Source organism: Echinops telfairi, unplaced genomic scaffold, assembly GCF_000313985.2.
Source record: "Echinops telfairi isolate 266 unplaced genomic scaffold, ASM31398v2 ScPeMD7_2291;HRSCAF=2852, whole genome shotgun sequence".
Lineage (NCBI taxonomy): Eukaryota > Metazoa > Chordata > Mammalia > Afrosoricida > Tenrecidae > Echinops > Echinops telfairi.
This window is the reverse complement of record NW_022106189.1, coordinates 47,544,017-47,556,479: the sequence shown is the minus strand read 5'-3', so window position 1 is coordinate 47,556,479 and position 12,463 is coordinate 47,544,017. Positions and strand designations below refer to the sequence as shown.

The window sequence follows — 12,463 nt, the reverse complement described above, 5'->3', positions numbered from 1 at the left end:
TCCCATCTCCCCCTGAGCACACAGCCATGGGCCCAGGTGGGCAGGGTAGGGGTCTGAGGAGCTGGAGCTGTGGAAAGGGGCCTCCCTTGCTCCCCACCCCACCCCCACTGCCTGCTCCTCTGCTCACCTCTGTCACCCTGGGCCCCTGCCTGACTCACAACCAGAGACTGGTGGCTCTACAGGACAATGGGGGGGGGGTGTCTCTCTCCTATGGGATGACTGTGGGTCGGCATGGGTTTCATGTTCCCTCCGCCCCCGCCCCCTAAGGAGAACACCCTGTGAGCTGCTCCCTGAAGACCGAATCCTGGGCACCCACCCCCACTCCGCTGTTAGTAGGGTTGTGTGTCCAGCCACAGTCCTGGACGCGACTGGTGGCCCAGCCTAGGTCTCACAAGGGTCGGCAGCAGCACAGCCCTTGAGCCCCAGGCTGGGCGCCACCCTGGTGCCTTCACACACTTGAACGGGTCACTCTGCATCCCTGCCAAGCCTCAGCCTCCATCTCTGCAGGATGGGCTCCTACAACACCCCCCCCCCCCCCCCCCCCCCGCCCCCCAATGATGCGACACAGGCCTGGTCCCAGCGGCCCTGTGGGAGAGCGGCCCTGCCTGCCCTCCTTCCTTGACGCAAGCCCCCACCCCAGGCCCGAACCAGGCTCTTCACTCACTGTAGTCGGGGTCAACTCTTGGGGCCTCTGTCACCTCTCCCTACTCCACTTCCCCTGGCAGGGCTGCTGTGCAGGCTGACAGGTCCCCCCTCCCCCAGTTTGTTCCCAAATGGGGACCCATTTATTTCTCCAGCAGGGGGAGGGGCCAGGCGTGTGGAGCTGAGAAGTTGGCTGGGCTCAGAGCTGAGCTAATGCTCGTGCACTTGTAGGGGTGGGCGTGGGCGCGCACACACACACACACACACACACATTTATGGCACTGCCGCCTGCTGGGAGAACGGGAAGCCTTCAGCTGTGCCGTGACTGAAGTCCAAGGACCATTTCCTCTCTCGCCCTTGGCCTCCCTGTCTCTCTCAGCTCTGTCCCTTCTCACTCTTGCTCTGTCTCCCTGTCCTTCTCCCCTTCCCTCTGTCCCTCATCTCTTCTGTCTGGGAGGAGGACAAAAGGGCTCAGGGATTCTGAGGGTAAGTTTCCTGAGCTGGAAGTGTTTTGGGGGGACCAGCAAGGGGTAAGGGTGTCTTCTCATCTGGAGATGCTCTATAGCCCAAGCTAAAGGTCAGGAGGGGCTGCGATGGGGGACATGGCTGTGCAGGGACCCAGCTTGTCCATTCTGGGTCCTTCCCAGGAGAGTGAGGGGCTGGGGTGGGGCAGTGCACATGGGTGGGGTGTGCACCTGTGTGTCTGGGTCTCTGCAGAGGATATGTGTGTACAGCTCTGCTATGTGTGTGTGTGTGTGTGTGAAGTCACGAGTTTGGGGACATTGGGTGTAGGGGCGAGTTTATGTGAGTCTGTGTGTGTGTGTCCCTGGTGTCTGCGTGTGTTAGGGCACCCCTGGTCCTGGTACTTGAGTGCATGGGTGCTGTGTGTGGCTGTCTCGGGACCAGGCTGGAAAAGATATGGGTCCTGCGTACATGTGCTGTGTGTGATATGATGTGATTTGTGCTTTGTGTATAGGTGGGAGATGTGCTTGTACGTGTCTTTAGTGTGTGGTGCGTGTGTGTGAGACGTGTGGTATGGTGTGTAGTGGATATGGTGTAGTGTGTGCAGTATATATGTGAAAGGTGCAGTGTGCATTGTGTGATATTGGGGGGAATCCCTGAGCATCCCCTCTGACCAAGCCCCAGGCCCTGTGGACATAGCCCCCCCTTGTTGGACGTCTCCGTAGGTTGGCCATGGTGACCCTGGGCTCACACAGAGCTGCTGGGCCACACACCCCCATACCTGCCCCTCAGGTGTCTTTGAGGCACTGTCCCGAGCAGAGATGGGGTCGCGGTGTGACTTTTAACAACAGTGTGTGTGTGTGTGTGTGTGTGAGTGTGTGTAGGCCTTGGTGGAAGCTCTATTCCCCTCATCTCCTGGGCTAAAAGCTCCGGTGGGCATGGTTGTGTTACTGTGGTATTTATAGGTGAGGAGATGGATCCCAGAGGTGCTAGAAGTGACATCAGTGATATTCACAAGAAGGCCCTTCCTTGCTGCACCTAGGCTGGCCAGCAGGCAGTGCCCACCGGTCTGTCCTGGGGCCTGACTGGCGTGCCTGGACACCCCACTTCCTCCTTTCTGCCCCACAGGCACGGCAAAGGGCTGCAGCCCAGCAGGCCCAGCCACATCTCGTGGATGGCCGGCAGTGTGGCCCTGGCCTCGGCATACACAACCGTCTCCATCTTCCTGGTGCTGCTGGTGTGTGTGGTGGGCATTGTGGGCAACACCATGGTGGTCCTGGTGGTGATGACCGCGCGGGACATGCGCACACCCACCAACTGCTACCTGGTCAGCCTGGCCCTGGCTGACCTCGTGGTGCTGGTGGCCGCGGGGCTGCCCAATGTGTCTTACAGTCTGGCGGGCCGGTGGGTGTACGGCCGTGCCGGCTGCCTGGGCATCACCTACCTGCAGTACCTGGGCATCAACGTTTCCTCCTGCTCCATCCTGGCCTTTACCGTGGAGAGGTAGGGCGGCTGGAACTTCCCAGCCAGGGTCCTGGGTGGGCCAGGAAGCTGGGCCCCAGGTCCTGAGTTGGGGAAACCCTGGGGAGCCCAGACTAGGGCAAGCATTCAGAAGTGGGGCTTTCGTCTGGGCTCTGTGGCAGCTGGGATGGGAGGTGGTAAGCCCCCGTGTGCCTCCACGTCCCACCTGGGAAATTGGCTTCTTCTGGGGTCTCTCGCAGTGAGGTGATTTTTAAAAAAAATTTAAACTTTGTTTTGTTGTTGAAAACTTACACAGCATGGCAGAGCACATGCCAACGTGGCCGTGTGTGTGTGTGTGTGTGTGTGTACAGGCCCGCAGGTGCTCTCCCTCCCTGAGTCATTCCTCCCCCAGACAATCAACCCTCTGCCCCCAGAGCCCCCATCTACGCTCCTGGGTTGCAGCTGTCAGTTCGATCCATGGAGATGAGAAGTCGTAGAGAACACAAGCTTGGGTTTTAAAGCCAGAGAGGAAGGAGACTGGAGGGCGGGGCCCATGGACCTAAGGTCGTTTACCAGCTGTGGGGCTTGGGCAAGAAGCACCCCCCTTTCCCCGAGACTAAGAGTCTTCCCCCAGACCACACAGCAGAAAACCACAAATAAAACAAAATAAAATACCAAATTCCCTGCCACTGGAGTGGATGCAGACTCAGGGCCCCGACTGGACAGGGTGAAGCTGCCCCTGTGGGCTTCTGAGACTGTCCCTCTTTACAGGAGCAGAAAGTCCTGTCTTTGTCCAGCAGAGCAGCAGGTGGTTCCGAACTGCTGGCTTTGCAGTTGGTGCCTCCAACCTTTGAGTCAGACTGTTGATGGCAGTGAGCTTGGCTTGTGACTTTTAACTAAGCCACTGCTCTGGAGTTGATCCCAACTCATAGGGACCCTCTAGGACAGGGTAGGGCTGTCCCTGTGGGTTTCCAAGACTTTATATCTTTACAGGAGTAGAGAGCTTCATCTTTCTCCTGAGGAGCGGCTGGTAGATTCAACCCCCTGACCTTGTGGTTAGTAGCTCAGTGTGCCACCAGGCCTCCTCCTTAGTGGGCAGGAGTTTAGCTTATGGGGGAGGAACAGCTCAGATCTAAGGAGGAGACGTGATTGCAAGCCTCAGAAAACGTCACCAATGTCTCATGTGGAAACAGCTTCATTGGTGCATGATCTGCTGTGTATGTTCTCAGCAACAAGGTCAATTATGTAAAAAACAAACCACCAGATAAAAAAGGCATTGTATGATGTACAGCCACAGCCTCCTGCCCTTCAAATTTTGCTCCCATGAGTGGGTCGAACAATGTTAGGCCCCATGCTGATGGTTAAGAGAATCGGATTGGCTTAGCCTGGTCAGGTGCTCCTCCTGCTGTCCAATTAGATGCGAACCATGTGGGTCACATGATCTCTCAGCCAGGGGGCCAACATGGCTGTGCTGTGGCCTGCAGGTACATCGCCATCTGCCACCCGATGCGGGCGCAGGCCATGTGCACTGTTGCCCGGGCCAAACGCATCGTGGCGGGTGTCTGGGGCCTCACGGCCATCTACTGCCTGCTCTGGCCCTTCCTGGTGGACGTCCACATGGGTGAAAGCCGGACCCTGGAGTGTGGATACAAGGTGTCGCGCAGCCTTTACCTGCCCATCTACCTGTTGGACTTCGCCGTCTTCTTTGTCACACCCCTGCTGGTGGCTGCGGTCCTCTATGCGAGAATTGGGAAACTCTTGTTCCGGAGCACCCTGTCCCACCTGCCCAGCCCAGAGGGCAACGAGGAGGGGCAGCCCACCCAGGACCAGGGAGTGACCAGCAGGTGCCCCCAGCCAAAAGGTGTCCTGTCTTCCCGGAAGCTGGTAAGGCAGGTCTATGTTGGGGTTAGGTGGGGGGTTGGCAGGTGGGGAGCTGGAGAGGAGAGGCAGATGTCCATGTGCAGAGAAGCCGGGATAGGCCAGCCACAGATGGATTCGCAGAGATGAGATGCAGGGCCAACACCCACCCACCCATCCACTCATTTATCCATTCATCCATCCATCCACCCACCCATCCACAGTGCTTGTTACCCATCTACCCATTATGGGAAGCAGAACCAGGAAGAGAGTATATACGGACAAATTCTCTATATAAGGAATTTGGGAGACTGGGGCTCCCATGTGGGGAGACCTTCGTGTTTGTGGGTTGGAGATATGTTCCAGTCACATTCTCTTAAAAGTTATTCCTCACGATGTCAAACCCCCCCCCCCCCCCAATAATGCCAATCTTAAGGTGCTTGCAAGCACATGGTTGCTACTCCAGACGCTGGAAGGTCACTGCTTGAAGGCTACTTGCCTGAAGGCGGTCTGCCATCAAGAGCAATCAGACCCTATTGTCTGTCCCACCCTAAGTAGGGCCCACTCCTTTCTGGTAAGGATTATAGACTGTTCCCCTGGAGAAGAGCTCAGGGGCACCGAAGGTCAAGCCTGCCAGAGTCAACCAAGGTGAGGCTGCCATCTTGACTCTAGAACCCGGGCGTCTTGTTATGTACGTACCCTCCTGTCACCTGGATGCCTCTAGCGCCTCCCCTTCCATCGCATGTACACCCTCACCCATCCCCTCCTGTTCCGTGCATCTGTGCTTACCGTGGCTCATATGTCCGCCCAAGATTATATAAAACGGGAGAATGCATTAGTGCCTTCTTCTGGATCTGGTCGCCATGGTAGAGGTGAGCCCTTGCATGCCTTGCCTTGTTCTCTTAAATTCACCCCGCACTCACACAACCGCCCCTCAGGACCCATCGGGATGTGAGACTGCATCCCACCCCCGTCCACCCCCCCCCCATCAATTCATTAATTCAGCGAATGCCGTTTAGCAGTTCTTAAGAGGAAGGCCTTCACCGAGACCGACGGACGCCATGGTCACAGGAGTGCCGTCAAACGTGCAGACGGGTTGTAGGGCTGTCCCGGGATGGGCCCTGTCGGGCCAAGAGGGGACAGCGAGTTCAGAACTGGGCTGCCCGCCCGCAGGTTTCTCCTGGGGCGGGGGAGCCCCGCCCTCACCGCCCCGCCCCCCGCAGGTGACCCGGATGCTGGTGGTGGTGGTGGTGCTCTTTGCCGTCCTGTGGACCCCCTACCGCACGCTCGTGCTGGTCAACTCGCTCGTGGCTCGGCCCCTGCTGGACCCCTGGCTGCTGCTCTTCTGCCGCACCTGCGTCTACGCCAACAGCGCCATCAACCCCGTGGTGTACAGCCTCCTGTCGCGGAAGTTCCGGGCGGCTTTCGGGCGGCTGTGCCGCTGCGGCCCGCGGGGGCCCCGGGGCAGACCCCGCCGGGCGGCCGCACCGCCGGGCCCCCTCCCCAGCAGCGGGAGCCGCGGCAGCCCGGTCTGAGGATGCCCTCCCTCCGCCTGACCCTTCGCTGCGCAATGTGGCCCTGCGGGGACCGACCTGTCCTGTCCCGGGGCGCTGGCGCAGGACAGACACCCCTGTGCCAGCCAGGAGCGTGGGCTCAGCCTGGGGGGCGCCCGGACCCCGCCCATCCCCAGGGAGGAAGTGACCGTGAGAACCAGGAAGAAGAGGTGACAGGGCGCCAAGCCCGAGCGAGCGGGGAGCGGTGCCCTCCACCAGCCTTCTCCTCGGGGCTCAGAAGGCAGGCCGGGTGGGCATCACAGGGGCGACCCGTCTCAGCGGCGCCAGCATTTGCTGCAGAGATGAGGAACGTTCGGGGAACCTCGGCCCCCGACTTGCTGCACGCCCTGGTGTCGCAATGCTTAAGCGCTCAGCTGCGAACTGAGCATGTGGTGGTCCAAAGCCCCTAGCGGTGCTGCGGAAGAAAGGCCTGGCAGTTTGCTCCCGGAAAAGACCCGCCCTTGGACACCCCGTGGGGCAGGTCCACTCAGAGCCTAGTCCTGGGAACACGGCGAGCAAGGAACCTTGGGAAATCCGGGTCTCGTGAAAACTGTGTTTCCCGGCGCACTCCTCCCCCCACCCCCCAGTGACTTGAGTGGAGGTGGAATATTTACAGAGAGCAGCCCCGCGACCTGAAACGGCTATTGAACTACGACTGCTGGGTTTCTAACTCTGGTCGTGTCTCTGGGGCCATATTTCCCCATATCCTTCAACCACAGAGACAAGCTGCAGCAGCGTGTGCCGGGGAACAGAAACTAGGGCCCCGCTGACTTCTATTAAGCCAGACAATAAAGAGACGTTAAAAAAAAATACAACACAATGTTGTTCTCTGCAGGGAAGCCGGGAAAAAAACAAAATACCCATTAATTTTTTTCCCCCCTGAAGCATCATGTTCACATGCGATAGTTTATGACTGATTGGAAAGTGGAAGAAATGCTTTAAAGTTCTGGTTCTGCTTGCTGGCGCAGTATGTACCCAGAGCTGCAGCCCCCAGCAGTGACAGGGCCTGGCCCTCTCAGGGGTGCTCACAGTGTGGCTATAGATGGCATCGAGCCCCAGAAACACAGGATAGTACCCTCCTCCATGTGGTGATCTGATGTCATTGTCCCCTGTGCGGTCAGTCCTAACCCCTGAGCCGCTAACCAAGCGGGTTCCTGGCAGTGAGAGCTGAGGGGACCGTGTGTTCCCCCCATGAGTCCCATGCTGAGACCCTCCTAGACCCAAGAGAAGTTGGTCACCAGGGTCTACCACAAGAGCTGACAGAGAAAAAGCCTTGCCCTGGGTCTGGTGCCCTCAGTTTGGACTCCGGCCTGCGAGGCTTTGAGAGAATGTCTTTCTGTCTGTGGAAGCCACCCTGTGCTGTTTCCGGTGACTAGAGAAGTCAGACTCGTGTGGCAGGAGCCCCTGAGACGGAAAGGTCTGCGAACTTCTGGTTTAATCAGACAGCACAGAAACACCACCATCAAGGCAGAGCCGACTCAGACATGGCTTAATTTGCATAAACCCAGAACCCGCAGTGGGCAGCGTGGGGCTGCCGCTCCACAGGGTGCCTGAGGGGTCAGTCTTGAGGAGCCCACCTTCCAGAAGGTGCATTCTGCACCCCATCTCCTGAGCAGGGACCCCTCGACCAGTGTCCTGAGCAGCTAGGAACCTTCTAGACTCTTGTTAAGAACCTACTCTGGGGCAAAGCCTGCCTTTCCTCCTAGCCTGAGGCCCCCAGCGTCTGTAGCCACCAGACAGTTGCTGTAGCTTCGCTGTGGACTCATGGTGGCCAGAGGGCATTCGGTCACCAGGCCTTTCTTCCGAGGTGCCTCGGGTAGATCTGTGCCCCTGGCCTTTGCTGGCGCAGCACCCAGCTTAGCAGATAGGAAAGGACTGCCTTGTTAGGTGAAGAGCGATTTATACAGGACCGACTGCCCGAAGCAACTGGGAAGATTAAATGGGAGCTTGAAAGCAAGAGCAGTGCCCTGCCATGGCTCAGGGAGGCGCAGTGGTTACACTCTGGGCCGCTAACCACAAGGTGATCAGTTTGAAATCATCAGCCGCTCCACGGGAGAAAGACCAGGCTTTCTACTCCCGTAAGGAGTTGCCATCTGGGAAACCACAGGGGCAGTTCTACCCTGCCTCATAGGTTGGTACGTTGGCACTGACTCGAGGGCAGTGGGTTTTTGGAGCCATGGGCTCGATTCTGACGTATAGCGACTTCCAGCATTTCTGAGACTTTATGGGAGCAGTCAGCCTCATTTTCCTCCCTCGGAGTGGCTGGTGGGTTTGAATCGCCCATCTTGCTGCTAGCAGCCCGATGCGTAACCCACGGCGCCACCAGGGCAGTCTTTGGGGGCAGTAGGTTATGGTAATGAGAGGGCGGATTCGGCCCCAGGGGCAGAGCCTGCATTGCAAACTAAACGGAGCTCCCTCACGGATTGAATCACGTTGCAGGTCAGAAGTCAGAGGCCAGTGATGACCTGGAAACAAAATGAGACTGGTGGGGGCAGGGATGCGAGATGGGCACCCCACAACCACCGGAACGGAAGCAAGTAGAGTATGACCGATGTCCCCACGGAGCCTGGCTGGAAACCCAGCTCTAGAGCATCCTTTAAAAAAAAGACTCAGTTCAAAGTCCCTTCAAAGCCATTGTCTCTTGGAGCTGCCCCTGCAGGCGGGGAGGACAGGGTGTGTGGCTGCATCCACTCAGGGTCCTGAAAGGCACCCCCACCTGTGCCCTACCCCAGGCCTCCGAGAGCCACTGGGCTCTAAGAGTGGGGAGGGGGAGGGGAGGGGTGTTGTAGAGCAGAGGACTCCCCAGGCAAATCATGCAGACACATTTCTTCCTGTCCTGGATGCCTGTCTGCTCAGGGCACCAGCCCGGATGTGCCCCACTTCCTCCTCCCTGTGTACCTGTTCCCACGCCCCCTCCTTCCCGATCCTCTGAACTCTGCCCTCTGCTCAGTGCGGTTCCTCTGATCTCAAAGGCAGGTTAGGCTCAGGTGGGCGTGCCTTCCAGGTATGATTGGCAACCCCCCATAGGCCTGCCTGTTGTGTGGCTGAAATTGAGCCAGGGGGTGAGTTCCTTTCCAGACCTGAGTGGTGATGAGGGGCCACAGACACAGGGGCTCCAAGCCAGTCTGACCAGGAAGCCTGGCCTGTCTTGTGACCCGAAGCCGCCCCCCCACCCCTTTTCCTTCCACCCAGGACTTCATAAGGGGCTCCCTCTCAGAGCAGCTGGCTGGCGGTGGCTGGGCACCATCTAGTGCCTCTGATCTCAGGTCCTGGAGACTGGGCCCATTCGGTCCACAAGTCCATCTGGCTACGTGTCTCCTGTGTATTTCATCTTCGTCACCCTTTGCTCCACAACAGTTACTTGCACCTTAGATGCCCATTGTGCTAGCGTTTGCCAAACTACTGACCCGAGCAGGGAGCGCTCCCCACCCCTATGCCACCTGCACCCCCTCTCCCCAACCCTTTCCCGTCCCGCAGAGCAAGAGGCCATTTTCTCAGCCTGAATGATATCAGGCATATCTGAAGGCCTTGGCAGCCAGGCCCCTCCGGCTCCGAGTGACTCAGGGAGCGTTAGCAGGTGGGGGGACCCCCTGCAGGCAGTATGGGGGCTGAGCGCTGTTGGGGACGTTGGACACATGCCCACAGCAGAGGGTGCCTAGCAGGGATGTGCCTGGCACAGCGGTGCATGGCCCAGGGGGAGGGGGTGGGGAGCTGTCCCTTTGTCCTCAAGAAAGCACCATCCTAGAGACCAGCAGGAAAACTCTGCAACTGTTGTCGTAATTCATGTCTTTGCACCACTGTCTCCGTGGCAACCAGGCACGTGTGTGTGTGTGTGTGTGTGTGTGTGTGTGTGTGCGCACGCGCGCGCTGGGGGGTGGGGAACAGGGTTTCCTGCCCCTCCTGGCTCATCAGGGGCTTCTGGTCATCCCAGTCAGACACTGGTCAGCCTGGCCCAGGGGAGCTCACTGTGTCTCTGAAGCTGCCCTTAGAGAGAGGCCCAGGCAGGGGCTCAACCAGGGCTCAGAGAAGACTGCTTCCAGTGGTCACACACTCCTGAGAGGGAGGCCCATGGACCAAGCCAGAGCTGCCCCCCATGGCAGGGAGAGTGGGCTGTGGGAGATGGGGCCCTGGAGGAGGAGCCCCTGCCTCAGAGCATCCTTTGGGGCTGATCTGGGCAGCCCCATGCGGGGGGGGGGGAGGCAGGTGACAGGGCAGGACTTGCCCCTAGAGCCCCTCACTCAGGCCCTTGGCTGCCCAGTTTCCAGATGTCTCTTCAGGTGTGCGTGTGATGGTGTCCCCGTCCCAGCCAACAACAAAGGTAAGTCCTGGCTCCCAGATCTAAGTCCTGTCTCCACCCATGCGCTGGTCTCTCCACGGGAGGTTGCTAAGCTGGTCCTTGGTGTTGTGGCAGCCCACACTCGCAGGAGCGAGGACTGGGGGGATGGGGGTGGGGGCGCGGGGCACACAAAGACCGAGGGCCCCTGGTCGTCCCTGTGTCTGGCCAAAATGCCCCTCCCTCACCCCTCAGCTGTGACGGAGAGCCAGGGCTGTGGCTTGATCATGACAACTGAGGTGCAGCCTTTGCCCCCAAGGGGCCTGCCCTCTAAGACAGGAGGGGCACCTGGGCAAGCAAAGCGGAGCTGCCTGCTGAGCAGCCATCCCTGCACAGCCAGGGGGTTCCCTGTCAGAGCCACGAAGAGGGAGAAAAGTCAAAGACAGCACCCGGACACAAGGCGTCCTGGAGGCGGAGGGACCCCTCAAGCGTCAGCACCCACGGCCCCGAGACCAGAGGCACTAGATGGTGCCGGCGCCCACCACCAGCTGCTCTGAGAGGACTCCATTAGAAGCACCTGGGCAGAGTGGGAGGAAAACGTGGGACACACTCAGGTGCGTGAGAAACCAGGCTGACTGGTCAGACAGGGAGCGGTGGAACCCCGAGACTAGGGCCCTTCATCCCCCACAGGCCTGGAGCTAGCCCACTCTGTACGCCCCCCCATTCCCTCATTTCCTGGCAAACAACAGGTTCAGGAGGGGAGCCAGGAACATGAGCAGGGGGGAGGCACGCCCCCAACCACCAGGCCTCTGAGGTCAGAAGGGCAGCTTGGCTGCAGGAAGAAGCCCAGGGGGCCGGGCTGGGGTGGGGTGGTGGAAACAGGGACCCAGGGAGGAGTGGGGTGAGTGCTGGTCCACCAAGGATTGCAGTCCGGGCAGGAAACAAAACTATGAACTGTTGAACAGACACCCGGCGATCTGTCCTGTAAGCTCCGACCAGGTCTCTCTCTCACACACACAGTTAGATCACGTATCTTTTACACATGCACACAGGTACATCACATATCTCTCACACGGACACAGTTAAATCACATATCACACACATGCACACATACACGCTGCTACGAACTGAAGTCCAGTCAGCGTTGCCCCTCGTCCCGCCCTGCGTGTCACAGCCTACTGTGTGGGTCCACCTCCCTGAGGGCTGAGCCTCGGATCGGGCCTCCACAGAGCTTCCAAATTAAGAGAGTCGAGGAAGAAAGGCCTAGTGATTCTGCCTCTAGAAATGAGCCACTGGAAACCCGTGGACAGCAGAGCATGGTTACACGACAGGAAGAATTCCATGTTTTGCGTATCTCACCACCTCTCTGGTGGCCAGAGGGGAAGAGAGTGGGCATGGGGGTGGTCAGCTGGAGCAAAGCTGGGGACCCGCAGTCCCGGAGCTGAGTTCTCAGCTGCACCCCTGCCAGTGGCCCCTCATGTGGCCTGGACACACTGTCCCTCTGTCTGCTGGGTGATGTAGTGCCTTGACCCCTGTGTGGTCTGGGCTGGTGCTCGCATCTCTGCCTGGCTGGGCATTCTGGGCTGTGTCCCTGTGCTCGGCTAAAGAGCCTGGAGGCCAGCCGGCTAATGAGGCCACTGAGAGAGGATGGCGAGGGATGCTCTCTGCAGCTCTCCACAGGGTGGTGTGTAGGTGCTGCCAGGTACACCTGGCGCTCCAGAGGCCAGCGGAGAAGAGATGTGCCTGCCCCTCCCACCTGGCCTCTCCACCAGTCTCTTGGCTGTGTCCAGTACCTGCTCTGGAAGCAATTTGCTGGGCAGGCTGTGTCAGGGGCTGCATAGGGCTGAATTTGGGGTAAGTCATCAGACAACTGCTGACTTCCATGGGATCATGGCCAGGGACCTCCCAGGGCCCACCACTCGGGTGGCCTTCTGCTTCTGAGGCCCAGGGGCAGAGAGGAAGCAGGCTTAGTGCGTGCTGGGGGAGGGTACCCCAAAGTGAGCCCACCCCATAAGCAAGAGACTGCAGGGCCCAGAAGGTGCCTGCCACGTGAGCAGAGTTGGGGTTGGCATGGGGAGATGGAACACTGTCTGCCCTGACACCTGCCTGGAAGGCGTGTAAGTTAGTTAATTGTGCCAGCCTGGCCGATAATCACATGTGGTGCTGGTTGAAAGGTGGAGGGATAAATGGGTGGTGAAGCCTCGCCTTTCGAGTT

The 12,463-nt window shown here is 59.0% G+C and overlaps 1 protein-coding gene across 1 annotated transcript; it reads left to right on the top strand.

Annotated features, from left to right (window-relative positions):
• The first annotated feature begins 936 nt into the window (after window positions 1–936).
• LOC101658791 (thyrotropin-releasing hormone receptor-like) lies at window positions 937–5,957 on the top strand. Its single transcript, XM_045293603.1, has 4 exons — window positions 937–1,128; window positions 2,233–2,607; window positions 4,050–4,449; window positions 5,646–5,957. Exons 2-4 carry the CDS (start codon window positions 2,279–2,281, stop codon window positions 5,955–5,957), a joined length of 1,041 nt encoding a protein of 346 aa, XP_045149538.1. The 5' UTR covers window positions 937–1,128; window positions 2,233–2,278.
• The last annotated feature ends 6,506 nt before the right edge of the window (window positions 5,958–12,463 follow it).